Raw genomic sequence first — 21,255 nt, 5'->3', positions numbered from 1 at the left:
ACCCCTGTCATCCTCTCAGCTCCTCGAATGTGATTCTTTCCTCTCTTATCTCTGGATTTCAATAAGCACTCCCTCCCCTTGCCCCTTCAGGCTTACGGGTGTTAGAGCACTGCCTTTACCAGCTACTGGATACCAACCGCCTTTTGTGGTCTTTCTATTGATACATCCTTCCTACACTACTCTGTAAGTAGCCCTTTTATGAAAACTCTACTTGAACTGCCCTAGTCTGAACGTCTCAGCTGTTTCCTGTTGGGGCTCTAAGAGGCCAACTCATTGAAAGTATAAGGGAAAGTCCTAACAATAACCCATAAAACCCAACAAGAGCAGGATCCACCAAGTCTTTTCTGCCAGTCCATCTTCTCCCACCCCCTCACCATCCCCAGCTTGTTCACACTGGCCTCCGTGGTGCGGGCCTCGGCGTACGCTAAGACCACTCTTGCCACACGAATTCATGTGACTCACTGTTCCAACTCATTAAGGTCTCTGTGCAAGTGCACCTTAACTAAGAGACTTTTCCTTCCGATTCTACATAAAATAGCAGGATCCCAATCCCCTTTAACTATCTTACACTGCTTTCGTTTTCTACATCACACTTATAACAACATACTTTCTTGATTTTTCTGTAGGGAAAACCATTAGGATGTATTTTAATGGCAAAACTTGAGTTTCATTCATTGCTATAGACACCAGCGTCTCAAACAGTGCTTGGCATATAGAATACACTCAATAAATAGGCTAGTGGTTAAGAGCACAGACTGTCTGGATTCAAATATGGGCTCTACCATTTACTAGCCAGTGAACTTGGGCAAGTAATGTAAGTGTACCATGACAGTTTTCTCATCTGCAAAATGGGATATTAATAGTCCACCTTTCTTAAGCTTATACTGAGTACTAAGTTAATATCCATAAGGCATTTAGAAGAGTGCATGGTCTTTGGGAAGAGCTATATAAATGTTCAACCATTTATTATTATTATATTTATTATTATTTTTTGCGGTATGCAGGCCTCTCACTGTTGTGGCCTCTCCCGTTGCGGAGCATGGGCTCCAGACGTGCAGGCTCAGTGGTCATGGCTCATGGGCCCAGCCGCTCCACGGCATGTGGGATCCTCCCGGACCGGGGCACGAACCTGTGTCCCCTGCATTGGCAGGTGGACTCTTAACCACTGTGCCACCAGGGAAGCCCCAAACCGTTTATTATTGTGTTGAAATACGTTGCTATGAAAAAATACAGCCCCTACATAAAAAAGAACAATTCACAAAACAATACCTAACCATTTATGTACCTATTTACATCAAAATACGTAAAGAAAAAATGACAATTACCAAGAAGAATTTGTCAATCCGTAACAACGGTGGAAGACTTTAATTCACATCTATCACTAAATAAGCTTGAAAGAAAAATAAAAACCAACCTGAATGTACATACAATATCTGAACATCATAAAGTCCACTTACTTGATAAAAATGTCATTAAATTAGAAAAAGGTATGTAGCAAATATAGTCTAATTTCTACTAGGATAAACTAAATCACTCAGGAGATAATCAGAAATACCTTTATAAATATGCGATGTGTTAATATTTTTAGAGTAAATGATGATAAACATATTACATATAAAACTATGGAACATAATTTAAGGTTTATCTTAGGGTATAGCTATAGACATAAATGTTTATACTTAAGCAAAGACTGAAAATTGAAGAGCTAGTTGCCCCACCCTAAGGATGAGACACTGATAAAGGTAATCCCATGCTCATAATATTTACACTTTTCATTCCCAGTTTAAAGTATTCTGTGGCCACTCAGAGAAGAGCTGAGGCAATCTCACGTTGAGTATCTTCTAGGGTTCCCCACCTGTGTGACTTCTCAGAAGTCAACAGACAGGACTCACCGAAAGATTTCCCAAAATTAATCTACAGGTTTTGCATCCAGGAATTTCATAGCTTTCCTAACATAAGAGGTATCATTAAAGGCATTCCCTCATTCTTTATACTCACAAATTTCTCTGCAACGACTTTTCAGTTTAAGGAATGTGGGAAAATGGAAGGCTTTCCAGTACTGATGCCATTCAATGGGACATTCTCTCCAGAATAAATCATCGTATCTCTTAAAAGTTGAGAGAACACTGAAGGCTTTCCCATAGTACTTGCACTCGGAATCTCTTCATCTTCTGTTCAGTAATGTAAACTCTTGTGCTATAGGGTTTTCCACATTCCTTACATGAGTGAGTGTTCCTCTGTAGTGATTCCTCATGTGTGTTCTAAGGGATGAGTGTCCCTGAAGACTTCTACATTCTGATGATATTCATAGGACTCTCCCCTTAGTGTGAATTGTCACATGACTCCCTAGATATCACCACTGTATTCCTCAGATTTATCCACAATACTTAATCTTTTGTGTACATTAGGGTGAATTTGAGCTGAAAGCTTATCACAAAGACTGGACTCATGAGGTTTCTTTCACGGGTGAATTAACATGAGTTATTAAATATTACTTCATACTGAACAGACTGAAAGAATGAGGGTCTCCTGAAGGTCTTACATCAGTGATTTCATGGAAAACTGCTCAGATGGTTCCCAACAATCTGTTTCCTGGTATTCATACTGAGTATGGTCTCTTCCCACACTGTATCAGGATTGGTCTGTGTGACCATTAAAATACGGAAGAAGTGATGATATGTCCTTCTGAGACTAGGTCGTAGAAGACACTGTGGTTTCTGCATTAGCTCTTCTTTAAATCAAATGCTTTGGGAGGAACCTGCTTTTGTCATAAAGACACATAGCCCTGTGGAGAGTCCTACATGGTGAGAAAATGAAGGTTCCCTGCCAACAACCAGCACTAACTTGCCAGGCAAGTGACTGAGCTATTCTCGAAGTGGACTCCTCAGCCAGCAGTAAAGTAGATGACAGTAGCTCCTGCTGACATCTTGACTACAACCTCATGAGAGCTCCTGAGCTAGAACTACACAGCTAAGCTGGTTCTGAAATCCTGACCTATAGATAATAAATGTTTGCTGTTTAAAGCTACTATGTTTTGAAGGGAAGTTTGTTATGCAGCAACAGATAACTCATACATCTAAGCGTGAGTTATCACAAGTTGTCTGAGAGATAAGAAATCAGTGAATGCTTTCCCAGTTATTGTAGTCATATCCACCTATTATGGATTCTCTTGTGCACAGAAAGGTAAGAGTTAGTGGTGAAAGATTTCCCACAATGATTACATTCATAGGGTTTTTCTCCAGTGTGAGTTCTTACATGTTTCTTAACAGCTGAGAGATTATTAAAGGCTTTCCCACAGTTACTGCATTCATAGGGTTTCTCACCGGTATGAATTCTCTTGTGCACAGTAAGAGAAAAGCTACTGCTAAAGGATTTTCCACACTGATTACACTCATAGGGTTTTTCTCCAGTATGAGTTCTCATATGCTGTGTGAGATATGAGCTCTTCCTAAAGGTTTTCCCACAATCACTGCACTCGTAAGGTTTCTCTCCTGTATGAATACTGTTGTGCCCAGTAAGGGAGGACCTCGTGCTGAAGGCCTTGCCACACTGATTACATTCATGGTGATTCTCCCTTGTATGAATTCTCTTGTGGCTTTTGAGGTTACAACTAGTGCGGAAGACATGAAAACACTGGTTACATTCGTAGGGTTTTTCTCCAGTGTGGATTCTCACATGCAGTCTGAGGGAGGAAGGATCATTGAAGGCTTTTCCACAGTCATTGCATCCATAGGGCTTCTCCCCATTATGTATTCTCTTATGAATAGTGAGGTAGGATCTACTGCTGAAGGATTTGCCACACTGATTACAGTCATAGGGTTTTTCTCCAGTATGAATTCTTTTGTGCTGAGTAAGGTTAGATTTTGTGCTGAAGACTTTAAAACACTGATTACATTCATTGAGTTTCACTCCCAGATGACTTCTCTCCTGTTAAGAGATGAATGAAAACTATAATTTATAATATTTTTTAATATTCAATGCTGTTATACAAATTCTCTCTCCCAGGAATTCTGTTACATTATTATAATTGATGTTTTGGTTACCTATTTTAAATGCCTGTCAAACTGGGCTTCTGCCCAGTTTGAGCTCTTAGAAGTTAAAAGAAGAGAGACAGACACATTGCCACAAGTCCTTATCATATTCACAGAGCATTTTCTGATAAATTTAAGACCACTTTATAGTTCGACAGTCAATATTTTAATCACATTTAAGGAAATATTTACTTGTGGAAACTCTCAGTAAAGAAACAAGTCTGGAGTTAATTTATAGTTTTCTCCAAATTCACAACTGATTTACAGTATCTCTTCTGGGACACCATTATCTCATATATAAATGACATTTCCCTTTAATGACTCTCCTGTTTATTCTGTGGCTTTTCTAACTTATGGAATTCTCCTACTGTGAAAAAACAGCAATCAACCATGTTAGTCTTACCACTTTTACACCATTAGAATGTTCTTTTCTAAAAACATGCTTCTTAGGAGTTAACCATTTTGCTTTAAGTACCGTCTCCAAATCTGAAACAAATTGAAAAGAAATTTAAGCTGATGGAGAAAAGAAACACAAAAGTACACACGAGTATAGACAGACTGAGGGATTAGTGTTTTTGAGCAAGTTTGCAATGAAAGGGATATGAGTATTCAAATTACAGGTATTAAAAAAGGATTCTAAAAGGATTAGGACTGATCAGAGATTTACAAAGGGAGGAATTATCAGGAAGGTAAAGTAGGAAGGAGTTGGACAAAGAGCTCATATGAGACTTAAATTTAAAAAGGAAAAGAGACGCCTTTATTTTTTCCCCCTGAGTCCAAAGTAAAGTATGAGATGTTGAACAGAAAGTTAAAGAGGAAAGAAAGAAGGTGCATGAGGAAGCTCATAACAAATGTTCATGGCCATCTCTGTCAGAAAAAAAGGACATTTTACAAAGTTCCCTGATTGCCATTTCCAAATGTAATACTCCCATGCCCTGAATCATCGGCTAGAGCTATTCCTCAAAAAGACTATTTCTCGTATCTTCCTAGTGCTCACCTGGACAGGTGCCTGGAAGAATTCCTTTTTCCTCTGTCATCACCTTGTCTTCTTGCTCCAACTGGGAGATCAGACTGGGTTTATCAACATGATACCCTATTTGCGGAAAAAAGCCGTGTTATAGGGGGGCTGTGCAAGTGACAAGCAACTGCATGAAACTGAAGCCAAGAATTCTGAAGACGGGCAAGTGTGGCTTTGGGAGCAATGAAATAATTACATCTAAATTCTAATGAATATAGTAACTCTCAGGAAACAAAAATACGAGCAACTCATTCAATATCCAGGTGACAGGGCACACATAGGCCCAAAGTCCATGCCCAAGTTTTTTAAAAAAATTATTTATTTATTTATTTTGGAGCAGAGAAAGGTTTATTGCAAGGCCATGCAAGGAGACGAGGTGGCTCATGCCCTAAAAAGCCTCGAGCTCCCCGAAGGGTTTTGGCAAATCATTTTTAAAAGTCAGGTGGCGGGGGGGCAGGGGAGTTGCAAGATACATGATCAGATCGTGCACAATTCTGATTGGCTGATGATGAGGGAACAGGGTGGTGCCACAAGGGTTAACTTTATCAGTCCTTAGGCTCCAGGAGGCCTGGGGCTATGTGCTCATGGTCATCAAGTAGTTAATATCTTCCATTTGGTGGTGGTGGTATGTGTGGGGGAATCATGCCCAAGTTTAAATACACACTTCAAAAGCTATAAAGCTTTTACATATGGAGAATATAAAGTCAGGGTAAGGAAATATTCAGTTCATAGGGAAGGAATTAAACAGAAAGTTCTATGAGCATGGGGACCATGTCTGTCTCCATCACTGTACTCCTACACCCCAGTAACAGACCCAGAAACAGACACATGCTTGACGTCTTGTGAGAAATGATGACAATGAAAATCATGGAATATGGAACTTCAGAAGTCCCCCTCTCTATGAAAACAGTGAATAAACTGGCAAAAACTGTCAGAATAACTTTATCACAACTCTGAAAACTTATCAAAAGTCTACAGCAACCAGGAAAATGCTTAATCAAAGACAAAAAACAGCTGACATTTTAACTGACCCTTGCCTCATCCTCTACTCCTTGCTTTGGCTGTGACAGTGAAGACAACTCCTAGTACTAGAGGGAGTAGGATGGACCTTATTCTCAACAAGCTATGGTTGTTTGTTTTGACCTTTCTGGTGGCTCCCTGAAGGACTGGCTCAAAGGGCTTGCCTTTACTTATCTAACCCCAAACTCTCCGAAGGCTGAGCTGGTTACCCAGTGGGCATGTGCTGAAGACATTAAAAAGCAATATATTAGCCACTACTGCCTGAGGCAAGTGGAAACAGCAAAGGAAAGCAAAAGGCAAACCAAGAAGCCTGGAGGAAAAGTATAGAATAAAATGTTTGGGGGAATTTTTGAAAAGCTTTCTGAAAAGCTCCCTCATATTTCTTTGAATCTAGGAAGCCATGTGCATACCCAGGCTTGGGCACATGCTCAGAAAAGACATGAGAGGGCACTAAGTCCTCACCTTTGGCAGACCTTCAGGCTCTGCATAAACAGGAAGTGAAAACTAAGGCAGAGTTATAAACTGCTTGATTTTGAAGGTATGCCCCTGTATAGAGAGACTAGGAGTTTTTTATTTTTTGTTCCAAGTGTTCAAGGAAATCTGATAAATCACTAGCTAACCATTAAGATAACAGAACAGAGTCTTCAGTGGCCACATACAACAAATACTGACATTACAAAAATGAGTTCAGAAATATCACTAAACATACATACCACAGCAACAACAACAAACTCTAGGGATGGGGAGAAATGTGATTCCAGAATTACTGTGTTGTAATATTCCAAATGTCTAGTTTTCAACAACAAAAAATTATAAGGCAGGCCAATGCACAAAAGTATGGCCCATTACAGGAAAAAAAACCCCAAATTTAGTAGAAACTATCCTTCAGGAAGTCCAAACATTGGACTTGCTAGACCAAGAATTTAAATCAACTGTTTTAAATATGCTTAAGGATCTAAAGGAAACCATAAGAACAAATTCTGACCAAACAGAAAACATCTTAAAGAGACAGAAATTATAAAAAGAAACCAAACAGAAATTATGGAATTGAAAAGTACAATAACTATAATGAAAAATTCAGAAGAGTGGTTCAACAACAGATTTGAGCAAGAAGAAAGAATCAGTAGCCATGAAGATAGGACAACTTATATTACTCAGTTTGAAAAACAGAAAGAAAAAAAGAATAAACAAAATATGACCAGCACCTAAAAGACCCACGGGATACCATTAAACATACCAACATACACATAATAGGAGTCCCTTAAATGAAGAACAGGCAGAAAGAATATTTAAAGGAATAATGGCTAAAAACTTCCCCAAATTTGATGAAAGGCATAAATGTACACAACCAAGAAGCTTAACAAACCCAAAACAGGATAAATTCAAAGAGTCAGAATCCATCCTGAAACACATAATCAAACTCTGGAAAGACAAAGACAGAGTATCCCAAAAGCAGCAAGAGAGAGGAGATTCATCATGTGCACAGGATCATCAGTGAGAGTAACAGATAATTTTGAATCAGAAACCACAGAGGCAACAGGCATTGGGATAATATACTCAAGCTGCTTAAAAAAAAAAAAAAAAAAAAAGTGAACCAAAAATTCTGTCCTTTGAAAATAAAGAAATGAAGACATTCCTATAAACAAAATCTGAGTGTTTGTCACTAACATATCTATCCTACAAGAAATGCTAATAGGAGACTTCCAAGCTGAAATGAATGGGCAATGAATACTGACTCAAATCCACACAAAGATATAAAGAACACCAATAAAGGAAAATAAATAGGTAAATATAAAAGTCAAAAACAATTGTTTATTTTTGGTTTGTAACTCATGTATGTTTGGCTATGACTCCTCTTTTTTTCTAATATGATTTAAAAGAGAAATGTCTGAACTAAAAATTATAAATCCATGTTAATGAAACAATGTATAAAGTTATAATTTGTAAAAAACAAACAAAAAACAGCATAAGGAGGGGCACAGCTATACAGGAGCTAATTTTTTGTATACTGTTGAAATAAGCTGATATGAAATCAAAATAGATTGCTTAAAATTAAAATGATAATTGCAATCCCTCAGGCAACCACTAAGAAAATAACTAAAAAATATAAACAGAAATGAGAAGGGAATCAAAATGGTCCACTAGAAAATACCTAACACAAAAGTAAACAATAATGGAGAAACTGAGGAATAAAAATGATATAAAGCATGTAGAAAACAAACAGCAAAATGACACAACTAAGTCCTTCTTTATAAGTAATTCCATTAAATGTAAACAGACTAATCTGTCCAATTAAAAGGCAGATTTTGGCAGAATGGATAGAAAATAATCAATTATACGCTATCTATAAGAGACTCACTTTCTATCTAAAGACACTAACAGGTTGAAAGTCAACAAGTGGAAAAAGATATTCCATATAGACCACAGCTAAAAAAGAGAGAATGTGACTATACTAATATCAGGCAAAACAGACTTTAAGACAAAAATTCTTACAAGACACAACAAAATATATGATGATTAAAAGATCAATTAATCAAGAAGATATAATAATTACATATACGTACCTAACAACAAAGGCTTAAAATATACAAATTCAAAACTGACAGAATTGAAGGGAGAAATAGAGTTCTACGATAATAGTTGCAGACTTCAATGCCCACTTTTAATAATGGGTAGAACAACTAGTTAAAAGACCAACAAGGAAACAGAGGACTTAAACAATCCTATAAACTTACTAAACCTAACAGACATAAAACACTTCACCCAACAACAGAACACACATTCATCTCAAGTGCATGGAAAACATGCTCCACAATAGAGCACATGTTAGTCCACAAAACAAGTCTAAATAAATTTAAAAACAATAAAATCATACAAAGTATCTACTCTGACCACAACAGAAGCAAATTAAAAATAAGCAACAGAGGATATGTATTGAAAAATTTAATACTGTTATGACAATAATAACCAAAATCATCCACAGATTCAATGAAATCGCTATCAAATTTCTAACAGCTTTTTTTACATAAATGGAAAGGTGACCCTAAAATTCATATGGAATTGCAAGGCATCCTGAATAAACAAAGCAGTCCTGAGAAAGAACCAAATAGGAGGAATCACACTTACTGACATCAAAGCAATGGTAATGTGGTACTGGCACAATGCTAAACACAGATTAATGGAAAATAATTGAGAGTACATAAACTCGCATTTTATGGTCAAATAATTTTTGACAACTGTGCCAAAACAATTCAATGGGGGCAAGAATAGTCTTTGCTACAAAGATGCTGGGACAACTGGATTAATACATGCAAAAGAATGAAGCTGACAATTTCTCCTAAGCCATATAAAAATTAACTCAAAATAGATAAAAGATTTCATTGAAAAGGTAAAACTATAAAATTTTTGGAGGAAAACATAGAGCTAAATTTTCAGGACCATGGTGGCAATAACTAGGTATGATACCAAATGCACAAGAAATAAAAGGAAAAAGTACATAAATTGGACTTCGTCAAAATTAAAACTTGTGTATCAAAGGATACTATCAAGAAAATGAAAAGATACCATACAATGGAAGAAATCATTTGCAAATAGGATCTAGTATTCAGAATATAATAAACCTCTAAAACCCAGAAACAAAAAAGATAACCCAATTAAAAAATTGGCAAAGAACTTGAATAGACATTTCTCGAAAAACGATATACAAACAGCCAACAATTACATGAAAAAAATGTTCAGTGTCATTAGTAATTAGGGAAATGCAAATCAAAACAACAGTGAGATACCACTTCATACCCAGGAGGATGGCTATATTCAAAAAAGTGAATGTTGGGGAAGATATGGAGAAACTGGAACGCTCATATATTGGTGCAGCTGCTGTAAAAAACAGGTTGGCAGTTCCTCAAAAAGCTAAACATAGTAATCTATAATCCAGAATTCCACTCCTAGATACGTAGTGGAGAGAATTGAAAATAGGCGTTTGAACAAAGACTTGTACACAAATATTCAAAGCAGCATTATTTACAATAGGCAGTAAGTGGAAACCACCCAAATGGTTATCAACCAAATGAACGGATAAACAAAATGTGGTATATCCATAAAAGAGCATGTTATTCAGTCATAAAAAGGAATAAAGAAACTATACATGCTACAACATAGCTAAACCTTTAAACATTAAGTTGCTTGAAAGAAATGAGACATAAGGATCACACATTTTATGATTCCATTGATATGAACTGCTCTGAATAGGCAAATCCACAGAGATAGAAAGCAAATTAGTGGTTGCCAGTAGTGGGGAATGGGGAAGGTAACAGGTACTGGCCACTTAATGGGTACAGGTTTTAGGGGTGATGCACAACACTGTGAATTTATCAAAAGCCACTGTACAACTGATTCACTATGTTATAAAGCAGAAACTAACACACCATTGTAAAGCAATTATACTCCAATAAAGATTTAAAAAAAAGCCACTGAACTGCATACTTTAAAATGATTAAAATGGTGAACTTTATGTTATGTGAATGATACCTCAATTTTAAAAAAGTCTTGTTACCTGAGTCATTAAATAAATGCAGGAATGATGTCAGGCTTACCAAGTGAAGCCAGGTTCCTGCAGTTCTCCAGCATCACATCTCTGTACAGTGTTCGCTGAGAAGGGTCCAGCAGTGCCCACTCTTCCTGGGTGAACTCCACAGTCACATCCTCAAAAGTCACCAAGTCCTAAACCACCACAAACATCATGGCTTAGCCAAGGACCAATCCCACCAATGTGGACAGGAAAAGAGCCAAGGATGAGAGAGGAGTAGGAACAGGGAATCCAAAGCAGAAGCTGTATGGGCAAGGTTCTGATCTCTGCTCTCAACTGCTCCTAGGGTCAGCCCTGAACTCTCTTCTCCTGTCTATTCGTGCCCACCCCCAATGTTAAATGTACCTCTAACACACAGGTGATTTTCTTTCCCAGTGAGACTGTGACATCCTGCAATCGAATTCCCCTCAATCTCAAAGGATAAGCATAGGCCTAGGACATTGCAGAAATCAGAGAAGTACTTGGTAAATGGATGAATGATGCCCTAATGGCCATCACCAATTGCCTGAGTTTAGGACACAGTCTTTCCTTAGCTTCCCCTTAAAACTCTCAGCAAAGGGGGAGGAGAGTAGGGAGGGAAGGATTGGGAGTTTGGGATTAGCAGAGGTAAACTATTATATATAGGATGGATAAACAGCAAGGTCCTACTGTATAGTACAGGGAACTATATTCAATATCCTGTGATAAACCATAATGGAAAAGTATATGAAAAAGAATACACACACACACACACACACACATATATTCTGTCACTTTGCTACACAGAAGAAATTAACATGACATTGAAAATCAACTATACTTCAATAAAATTAAAAAAACAACAACAAAAAACAAAAAAACACCTCTCAGCAGAACATGGTGTAGACAGTGACCCTGGAGGAGGCTCTACATTGCAGTAAATGCTGACATATGCTAACACTGTTTGGGTTGCCCCAAACCCTCCATCAGATGCCCAAAGACCTGATTTGGCTCTGATGCTGCAGGTCACTGAAGGATAACAAGTCCAACTTCTGGTCAAAGGAATAATGATTTGGAAACAGGAATATCTGACTCACCTGTAACCAGTCTGTCAGGAAGCCATTAGCCAACCCTTCCTCCTCTGTGCATCCTTTCTGGTGAGAGGCTGGGTACGGGGAAGACTGAGCTGGAGAAGAAGAAATGTCCCAAGAATCCAGGATTGCCCCCTGTTCTCACACTCACAAATCTGGAGGCTCCCCCACCTACTTGTGATTGACTGTATCCCCAACAGACACAAATGACTATTCCCACACACAGCACATACCGACACCCAAACACCCACACCCAGCTTCCACAGGAAAACGGAACAGAGCACTGTCTCACCCAGGGCCAGAAAATAGGGCCAAGCGCCCTCCCATGCTGGAGGAAAAGACTACTATTTCCATTTTGCAGATGAAGAAACTGAAGTCCCAAAGGACAGCACTGTTATTTTTTTTTTAATTTATAGAAAGAATTAGAAGTATAATTCAAAAGCTCCCACACATTCGCCACACAGGCGACATCTCCAGAGACACTCAAACCAGCTAAGTCCCAAATCCCAAGAACCACAGAGTCAGGCACCAATGACCTCCAGGTTCCTGGGGTAACACCCCCACCTCAACTTCTCAGTCCCTTCCCTCTACCTGCTCTGTGGTGCAGGGGCCTTTAACACCTGGGCTCTGAGGGCTGACCCTCAAACTCACCAAAAGTGGGGGACAGAACCATGGTCGCCATCCTGTGATTCAGACAGTAAGTTTTCCTGAACAACAGGGAGCAGAAGAACGAGGATGCTCCTCCTCGTATCCCCACAGTGCACTCAGGACAGGGCTCTGGAATAAACGGGAAAGCACAAAGTGTTCACAACCAACTTCCCTCTCCAGGGTACTGAGGACAAATCTTTAGCCTGTCCACCATTTCCTCCTTCAAAATGCATCTGCCTCTGCCCACAATGGTGGCTACTTCTCCATCCATCTTAAAACCTCAGCTTCACTGAGTCTCAGGGCACATTCTTCCCATCCACGTGGTTGTCACAAACACATTTCCAGCTACAATCCCTCATTCACTGGAGACTCTGGCCCCTGACTCCCAATATTCTTTCAACCTCCCATCCTACCGCACTCGAATGACATCAGAGCCCAGGAAGGTGGCCCTCACAGTACTATGAATCTGTCCTCATTCCACCTTGGCCACGCACTTCCCCAGGCACCACCCTAGACTTTGTTATCACCGGACATGATTCTACACCTACAACAATAGTTCAGAAATTTCTCTCTCTGAAGCCAATCTCCCAAACTTCGACCTTGCTCATTCATGTTTTTCTTTCACTACATGTGTTCTTCTCCCACGCAAAGGGCTCAGTCCACACACTCTCCCACCCTCCTGCTAGAGCCACCTCCTCTCCTCATTTTTTACTTTCCCAGCTTGGGTCTCACCGTCCTTCATTTCAACAAATTTCCTCACCCCTACCTCCTACCTTCACTCTGGCCCAGCAGAACTCCAACCAGGCATGGTTCCAATCATCTGCCTGCTCATGGCAACATCTGGGCAGACCAACCTGCACAAGAGTGGTCATGTTGCCACCTCTAGAAAAGCACGGTCAGCAACGTGAAAAGAGCCCTCAACACTGCAGGGCAATTCTATAAGTCAGTGTAACTTCCTACTCGTGAACCCTTCTCTTATCTCTTTAAATCTCACACAGCCTCACCTTTTCCCTCTATGGTTATCAGCTTCCTGAATAGCTTGAATGATCCAAGCTTCCTGGTATTCACAGCCACACTGAATCAGGGCTGACCTGTGTGACCAACAGAAAATTGTGGAGATGACTTCTGAGGGTAGATCCCTACAAGGCACTGTAGCTTCTGCTTAGTCTTCTGAACTGCTTGCTCTAAGGGAAGGCAACTGCCATATTCAAAGACACTCAAGCAGCCCTGTGGAGAGACCTACTTGGAAAGGAACTGTCCCCTCCAACAGTCAGCACTGATGTGCCAGAATGTGAGGGAACCTCCTTGGAAGTGAACCCTTCGGCACCAGCCAAGCCTTCAGATGACTGCAGTCCCAGCTGATAACCTCCTGCAGCCTCATGAAAGTTCCAAGCCAGAACCTTCCAGCTAAGCTGCTCCTGAATTCCGAACGACAAAAACTGTGAGAGATGGCAAATGATTATTGTTTTAGTCACTAAGGTTAGGGATGCTCTGTCATGCAGCAATACATAACAAATACACCCTCACTTTCAGCAGATGGTCCTGCACCTTACTTCTCAAAGTCATCTCCATGAGAAGGAATCTACCCTTCGTATCTTGCCACCAAAACTATATTCTGCACCATGGTTTCCTCCCTCTCTCGTTATAAACCAGGACCTGCCTTCTCTATAACACTGGGCTCTGCAGTTCTGTTCTGTGTTCCACTCCATCTGCCTTTTTAGGAGCTGGACACCATCGATTCTCTCTCCTTTACCCTTCCCTTCAAGCTCTCCCACTCTACTGGACTCCCTCACACCATTTAAACTCAATAAAGTGTTTTTGGTAGTGAGACACATTTATCCTAAGGGCATAGTTTTCTTTCTAGTTACCACCCAGTCTGTCTCCCTCATCTTTTTTTTTACTCTCTGTCTCATTTCCTCATGTCCCACCCACTCTGAGACACAGTTTAATTTGGTTCCCACCACTACCAATTCAATCAGTAGAATCATTATTGATCTTATTCACAGGATGAAGATGCAGATTGCAACTACACTGATACCATTTCTTATCTGTCAGATCAACAAAGACACAGGGGACCAACCACATCTTTCATTGGCAAGGCTGTAGAAAAAAGCACTCTCATACACTGTTGGGATAGAACTCCTGTGGAAGGAAATTTGTTATCCTCAAGCAAAATGCAAAAACATTTATCATTTCCCTGTCAATCACACTACAAGGAATCTATTTGAAAGATACACAAATACTAAAAGACAAGAGCGAGGTTACTCACTGTAGCATTATTTATAATATCAAAGGATTGGAAACAACACAAATTGCTATATATAGGAAATTGGTTCAGTAAACTACAGAATATCCTCATAATGAAAAAGCATGAAGCCAAAAAAAGAAAGACACGATCTCTAGGTATTGATGGAGAGTTTTATCTCCAATAAATTTAAATGAAAAACAAAAACAACAACAACAAAATCAAGGTACAAAGCAACAGAAATGGTATGTTTCCTTTCTATAAGGGAATGCCTCCTCTCCCTGGAGTTACAGAATACAAGGTAACACCATAAAACCAGCTTCTCAAGGTCTCTATCTGTGTCCTTCCTGCATCCAAAAGATAAAAGCAATAAAGTGAGTGTGTGCAGGGAGGGGAACACTGGACACTATGGTTGAGTGTCCAGGTGAAAAACTGTTGCAGAGAGTCTTTGACTCCTGGGCCTGTGGGGTAGACAGATTAATGCCTCTGCCCCAAAGATGTCCATGCTCTACTCCTCAGAATCTGTGAATATGTGACCTTACATGGCAAAAGGGACTTTGCAGATGTTAGTAAGGTTAGGATCTGGAGATGGAAAAAATTATTCTGGAATATACATATTGACCCAATGAAATCACAAGGGTTCTTCTTTATAAGAGGGAGGCAGGAAGGTCAGGGTCAGAGGAGATGTGAGGATGGAAGCAGAGGTCAGAGAAAAAGAGAGAGAGATTTAAAGATGTTCTCACTGGCTTTAAAGATGGAGGAAGGAGCCACAAGCCAGGGAATACAGGTGGTCTCTACAAGATGGAAAAGGAATGCAGCCCTGCCAACCCATTTAGGATTTCTGACCTCCAGAGCAAGAAAATAAATGTGTGTTACTGTAAGTCACTAAGTTTATGGTAGTTTGTTACAGCAGCCATAGGAAACTTGAACAGCTTCTCATACCAAATCTTCCCTGAGATCTTAGTGTGAGTACAGCAGACCCAGATAATTGCTGAAGATCTTCTCCACTCTCTGCAGGTAGAAGAAGTCTACATTCTTCCCACCAGGAACCAAATTTGCCTTTAGGAATAGTTACAGTCATGAGCTGAGGAGTGACAGGAGGGGTGGGATCCAGACACCCCCAAAGCCCCAAGAGGAAAGCAGGCTGGGAAGGTGCCCAGGACACTCCCAGGTCCTGAGTACCCTCTCCAGGTCTTTTGGCAGCTGAAGTCTCCTATTAGGGGAGGAGGGGGTCTCTGTTCAGTTTACAGATTCGGTGACTCCTGCACCTGGAGTCAGTGTTGAGAGAGGGTCAGAGAATGGGCCACTCTATACCAGTGTTGCTCAACAGAACTTTCAGGTATGATGGAAATGTTCTATACTTCTGCTCTGTCCAACATGGCAGTTCATATTTTCTACTTCTCTGATGAAACAGAAAATCTAAACAGACTGATCACTAGCAAGGAGACTGAATCAGTATTCAAAAACCTCCCAACAAACGAAAGTCCAGGACCAAGCAGCTTCACAGATAAATTTTACCAAACATTCCAAGAAGAACTAATACCAATCCTTCTCAAACTCTTGCCAAAAACAGAAGAGGGGGTAGTTCTTCCAAACACAGTTTACAAGGAAAGTATTACCCTGATACTGAAAACCAGACAAGGATGCCACAAAACAAGAAAATTACAGGTCAACATCCCTGATGAATACAGATGCAAAAACCCTCAACAAAATATTAACAAACCAAATTCAACAATAAATTAAATCATACACCATGGTGTAATCATACACCATGACCAAGTGGGATTTATTCCAGGGATACAAGGATGGTTTAAATCAAATGTGATACACCACATAAACAAAAAATAAAGAAAAAATATGATCATCTCAATAGATGCAGAAAAAGTATTTGACAAAATTCAACATCCATTTATGATAAAAATTCTCCACAAAGCAGGTATAGAGGAAACACACCTGAACATAATAAAGGCCATATATGATAAGCCCACAGTTAACAACATACTCAATGCTGAAAAGCTGAAAGCTTTTCCTCTAAGATCAGGAACAAGACAAGGATGTCCACACTCTTGCCACTTTTATTCAACATAGTATTGGAAGTCTTCACCAGAGCAATTAGGCAAGAAAAAGAAATGAAAAGCATCTAAATTGGAAAGAAAAAAGTAAAACTTTTTCACTATTTGCAGATGGCATGATTTTACATATGGAAAACCCTAAAGGTTTCATTAAAAAACTGTTAGAACTAATAAACGAATTCAGTAAAGTTGGAGGGTACAAAATCAATACACAAAAATCTGTTGTTTCTTTGCACTAATAATGATCTATCAGAAAAATATATTAAGAAAACAATTCATTCACAATTGCATCAAAAAGAATAAAATACCTAGGAATTTAACCAAGGGTGTGAAAGACCTATATATTGAAAACTACAAGACATGAATGAAAGAAACTGAAGAAGATACAAATAAATGGAAAGATATTCTGTGCTCATGGATTGAGAATGAATGTTGTTAAAAATGTCCATTCTACCGAAAGCAGTATGTAATCCCTATCAAAATTCCAATGGTATTTCTCACAAAAATAGAGAAATTTTGTATGTAACCACAAAAACAATCCTGAGGAAGAAAAAAGCTAGAGGCATCACATGCCCTGATTTATACTATACAACAAAGCTATAGTAATTAAAACAGTATGGTATTAGCACATAGCTCAATGGAACAGAATAGAGAACCCAGAAATAAACCCACTCATATATGGCCAATTAATTTATGACAAAAGAGCCAAGAATATACAATGAGAAAAGGGCAGTCTCTTCAAAGAATGCTGTTGGGAAAATTGGAGAGCCAAATGCAAATGAGTGAACCTGGACCACTATCTCACACCATAAACAAAAATTAACTCAAAATGGATTAAAGACTTGAACATAAAAACTGAAACCATAAAACTCCTAGAGGAAAACATAAGTGGTAAGCTCCTTGACACAGGTCTTGGTGATGATTTTTTGAATCTGACACCAAAAGCAATAAAAGCAAAAATAAGCAAGTGAGACTACATAAAACTAAAAAACTTCTGCACAGCAACATCAACAACATCAACAAAATGAAAAGACAACCTACTGAATGGGAGAAAACAATTGCAAATCACATATCTGATAAGGGGTTAATGACCAAAATATACAAAGAACTCATATAACTCAATAGCAAAACAACAATCAGATTTAAAAAATGGGCAAAAGACATTTTTCCACAGATGACATACAGATGACCAACAGGTACATGAAAAGATGCTCAACATCATTAATCATCAGGGAAATGCAAATCAAAACTGCAATGAGATATCACCTCACTCCTGTTAGAATGACTACTACGAAAAAGACAAGAAATAAGTGTTGGTGAGGATGTGGTGAAAAGAGGACCATTGTGCACTATGAGAAACATAAACCAGTGCAAACACTCAGGAAAACAGTATGGAGGTTTCTCAAAATTTTTAAAAAAACCTACTATATGATCCAGCAATTCTACTTCCAGGTATTTATCAGAAGAAAACAAAAATACTATTCAAAAAGATCTCTCTCTCTCTCTCTCAGTCCTGAATAAAAGCGCATGGTTGGTCACCATAAATTGTGCACCTGAAGAATATCTATTGCATGACAAGCAAACATTCCCCTTAAGAATGTCACAGGTAAGACAGAATGAAAAAGGCGTACGCACACACACTATTGATAAAACCCAACAGTATAAAATTACTCAAAATGGTTCTCTGCAATATGAATCACCAGACTGTTATTTCATAAAAGCTTAGAGAAACAAAGTTAATTCTTATAGAAGCCAAGTTGTAGAGTACAATCTTTGGAAACTATTGCCCTACCCTTCAATCTGCAAGTTGTTGCTTAGTACTCCTCCAAGTGATTTTAAATATCATGAAGAAAAAATAAAACAAACAAAAAACAAAACAAGAAACAAAACCAAACAGAAAACACTCGCAAGCAGAAAATACATCTGGTTGCTGGTCAATTCAATTTTAAATTTCTGTTGCCAATATAAAGAAGTTCAAATTATTTTTCCCCCATGTACCCCTGTATTTTGAATCTTTGTGGAAGATGTGTAGGGTTTTAGAAGTCAAACTGAACTGGGCCTGAGGAATGTTGTTGAGTAATCCTGATATACACATAAAAAATTTATATATTTATACTTATATATAAAATCCTAAAATTTTTAGTATTATGGAATGCAAGTAAATCTATATTTGTTACTTATTTACAGTTATTTACATGCTTGCTTAATGTGTATTTATTTGCACATAACTGTATTTACTTATTTATACTCACATCACCACACACCTTACTATCTTTCCCTTGAATATAATCCGTCAAAAATAAATCATTTTTTTTAAGATGCCCTCACTCTTAGTGACTCCTTGTGTTTACACCTGAGCACAGGGAAGGCCTAGTAGCAGTTTTGCCAGCTGAGGCTGCTGGCACTATTGTTACAAGTTCCACACGGTACTCACCTGGTCACGCAGAAATCCACGGGTCAGTGAGGACAGGTGAAACTTGAGGCTGGTTTCAACTTAAACTTGAACTCCAGAGATAACTTGTATGTAGGAAAAAAAAGAAGGGTACAAAGATTTCTTTTGAGGCCTTTTATAGGGCATAATACAGCTGCTGGATGCAAAGGCCACACCACTCACTTTTCTTTTTTGTATTTACTGTACTGATTGAACGTATAATTGTTGGCTATGACTGGATTTTCCTGATTCCTATCCAGCCATCTGCTCTCCAAGTGGGAGAAGGCGGCTTCATGCGGTGTGCATTCATTCGCCTTGCTGAACTCTTCTGGCTGGATAGTGATTTGTGACTCCAGACGCTTTTAATACGGCTTGTCACTCGGGGCGCTAAAAGTGACTCAGCTAACCTTTAAGTTCATTCAGGGCTTTGAAGATTGTAAGACCCTAGAGCAGGGTTTCCAAACCTCGGCACTACTGATAATGCTTTGTCACGGGTGCTGTTCAGTGCGTTGTAGGATGTCCAGCAGCACCCGTGGCCTCCACACACTAGATGCCAGTAGCAGCCCCTCCCATTTGTAACAACCAAAACAATGCCTCCACACGTGACTAGAAGTCCCCTAGGGGGCAAAGTCACACCGAGGAAAGGTGATGGGGAGAGGGGGAACTCTGAGGAGGGGACGGCGGCGCCCAGAGCTAGGAGGAAACGGAGGCTTTGGGCCAACCAGAGGGATGAGCCTCAGGGATCGAAACGCGGCTCGCGGGAAAGGGGGAGGAACGCCGGAGCCTGTGACGGGGGTGCCCCAGACCCATGCCCCTCCCTAGACTCCTACAGGAGTCCCGGGACTGCCCGCCGCTCACAGAGTCCTGACCCTCGCACTAAGGCCGAACGTACCACGTGAACCCAGTCCCCCGCGGAGAAAACTTTACACACAGCACAGTGAGCCGCCCGCGTCTCCTTCCTCAGCACCGCCCGGCGCTTCCGCTTCCGGTCTCGGGCAGTAGCCCGGGGCTTCAGTTTCCGGTACCTAGCAGACGCGGATAGCGGGGCATTACGGGGCTCTGGGTTAAGGCGGCGGGCCGGGCGGCGGCCTCGCACCCAAGCCTCCGACGAGGTGTTCTCGTTTGCTTAGTGAGTGCAAGGCTGGGCCGTGGGCTGGGTCAGCGCCAGCGACTGAGACCCACTCTAGGGGCGGGGCTGTGGGATGGTACCAGCTTGTGGGCAGAACCAAACTCAGAGGGCAGGGTTGTGGGCGGACACCCGTTTCTTGACGGGACTGAGGGCGGGGTTGTGGCTGGGTACCGGATCTGGAGGGCGGTGCTAGAGTCTCAGCCTGAAGGTGGGCAGAGACTAGGCCCAGGGGCGGGGATAAGGCGGGGGTGGGTCTTGGGTAGGCGGGCAGGAGAGTGGGAGAAAATCACCTCCAGGGACGTGGATGAAGACGGGGCTTTCCGTGGACTCTCCAGGCTGTACAGGTAGACGGATGCTAAACAAACAACTTTTCTTCAAGCCTTTCCCCATGTTCAGTGCGGAGCCTCACACAGCCCAATTAAACGATATGCTCATGCTCAGGATTTTTTTTTCTTGTTTTTACTGATGTTCTTAAATTTTTTTTAAAAATTGGATCATATATTCACCTTTCTCTTTAACTTGCTGTCACAAGCCAGTAGATAGGGATCTAACGCTATTTTTTAAAATTTTTTTTGTGGGGGAGGGGGCTAGGTCATAGATACACATATAGGAAATCTTCAAACAGTGGTAGTCAGTAAAATATTCTCACTCCCATACCGTCTCCCGGTACTTTCTCCCAAAGATAAACATCATTTTCTCCTCTGTCCTTCCAGATACAGTGTGTATATGTATGTATGTGTGTATGTACGTACAGGCCCAAGAGGGATGCCCCCCAGCAGGAAATGAAGCTGGTAAATTGTCTCATTCATTTGGATCTACTGAAAAGAGATTTAAATTTATGCCGGAGAGGATGAACCAGTGATGAATTGATAGAAATAAAACAAAGAAACAAGGAATTTTACCATTTAAAAAATCCAAAGAAAAAAGTGAGAAAGAGAATGTATTTATAAAATCTGGATCAAAAATAAAATAAAATAAAATCTGGATCAAACTCATATGTCATAAAATGGTAAACATCTATGTAATC

The 21,255-nt window shown here is 40.0% G+C and overlaps 1 protein-coding gene across 1 annotated transcript; it reads right to left on the bottom strand.

Moving 5' to 3' along the window:
* Positions 1 to 1,418: 1,418 nt before the first annotated feature.
* Positions 1,419 to 20,063, bottom strand: LOC309820731 (uncharacterized protein). The gene is made up of 8 exons (XM_082651673.1): positions 19,992 to 20,063; positions 19,103 to 19,185; positions 12,355 to 12,480; positions 11,710 to 11,798; positions 10,662 to 10,788; positions 5,029 to 5,124; positions 4,435 to 4,517; positions 1,419 to 3,927 (listed from the first exon to the last, which is right to left on the bottom strand). The coding sequence occupies exons 3-8, from the start codon at positions 12,383 to 12,385 to the stop codon at positions 3,145 to 3,147; spliced, it is 1,209 nt and encodes a 402-aa protein (XP_082507799.1). The 5' UTR covers positions 12,386 to 12,480; positions 19,103 to 19,185; positions 19,992 to 20,063; the 3' UTR covers positions 1,419 to 3,144.
* Positions 20,064 to 21,255: the final 1,192 nt, after the last annotated feature.

The sequence above is a fragment of the Grampus griseus genome (assembly GCF_964374135.1).
Source record: "Grampus griseus genome assembly, chromosome: 3".
NCBI lineage: Eukaryota > Metazoa > Chordata > Mammalia > Artiodactyla > Delphinidae > Grampus > Grampus griseus.
The sequence above is the reverse complement of the archived record's forward strand: the minus strand, read 5'-3'. Positions and strand labels throughout refer to the sequence as shown.

Excerpts from the sequence above, each read along its gene's own strand:
- LOC309820731 (XM_082651673.1), bottom strand. The coding sequence starts at position 12,385 with ATGGCGACCATGGTTCTGTCCCCCACTTTTG. Across the intron at positions 11,799-12,354 it reads GGTTCTGTCCCCCACTTTTG|CTCAGTCTTCCCCGTACCCA; the intron begins GTGAGTTTGAGG and ends CTTCTTCTCCAG. Across the intron at positions 5,125-10,661 it reads CAGGAACCTGGCTTCACTTG|GGTATCATGTTGATAAACCC; the intron begins GTAAGCCTGACA and ends TTCCGCAAATAG.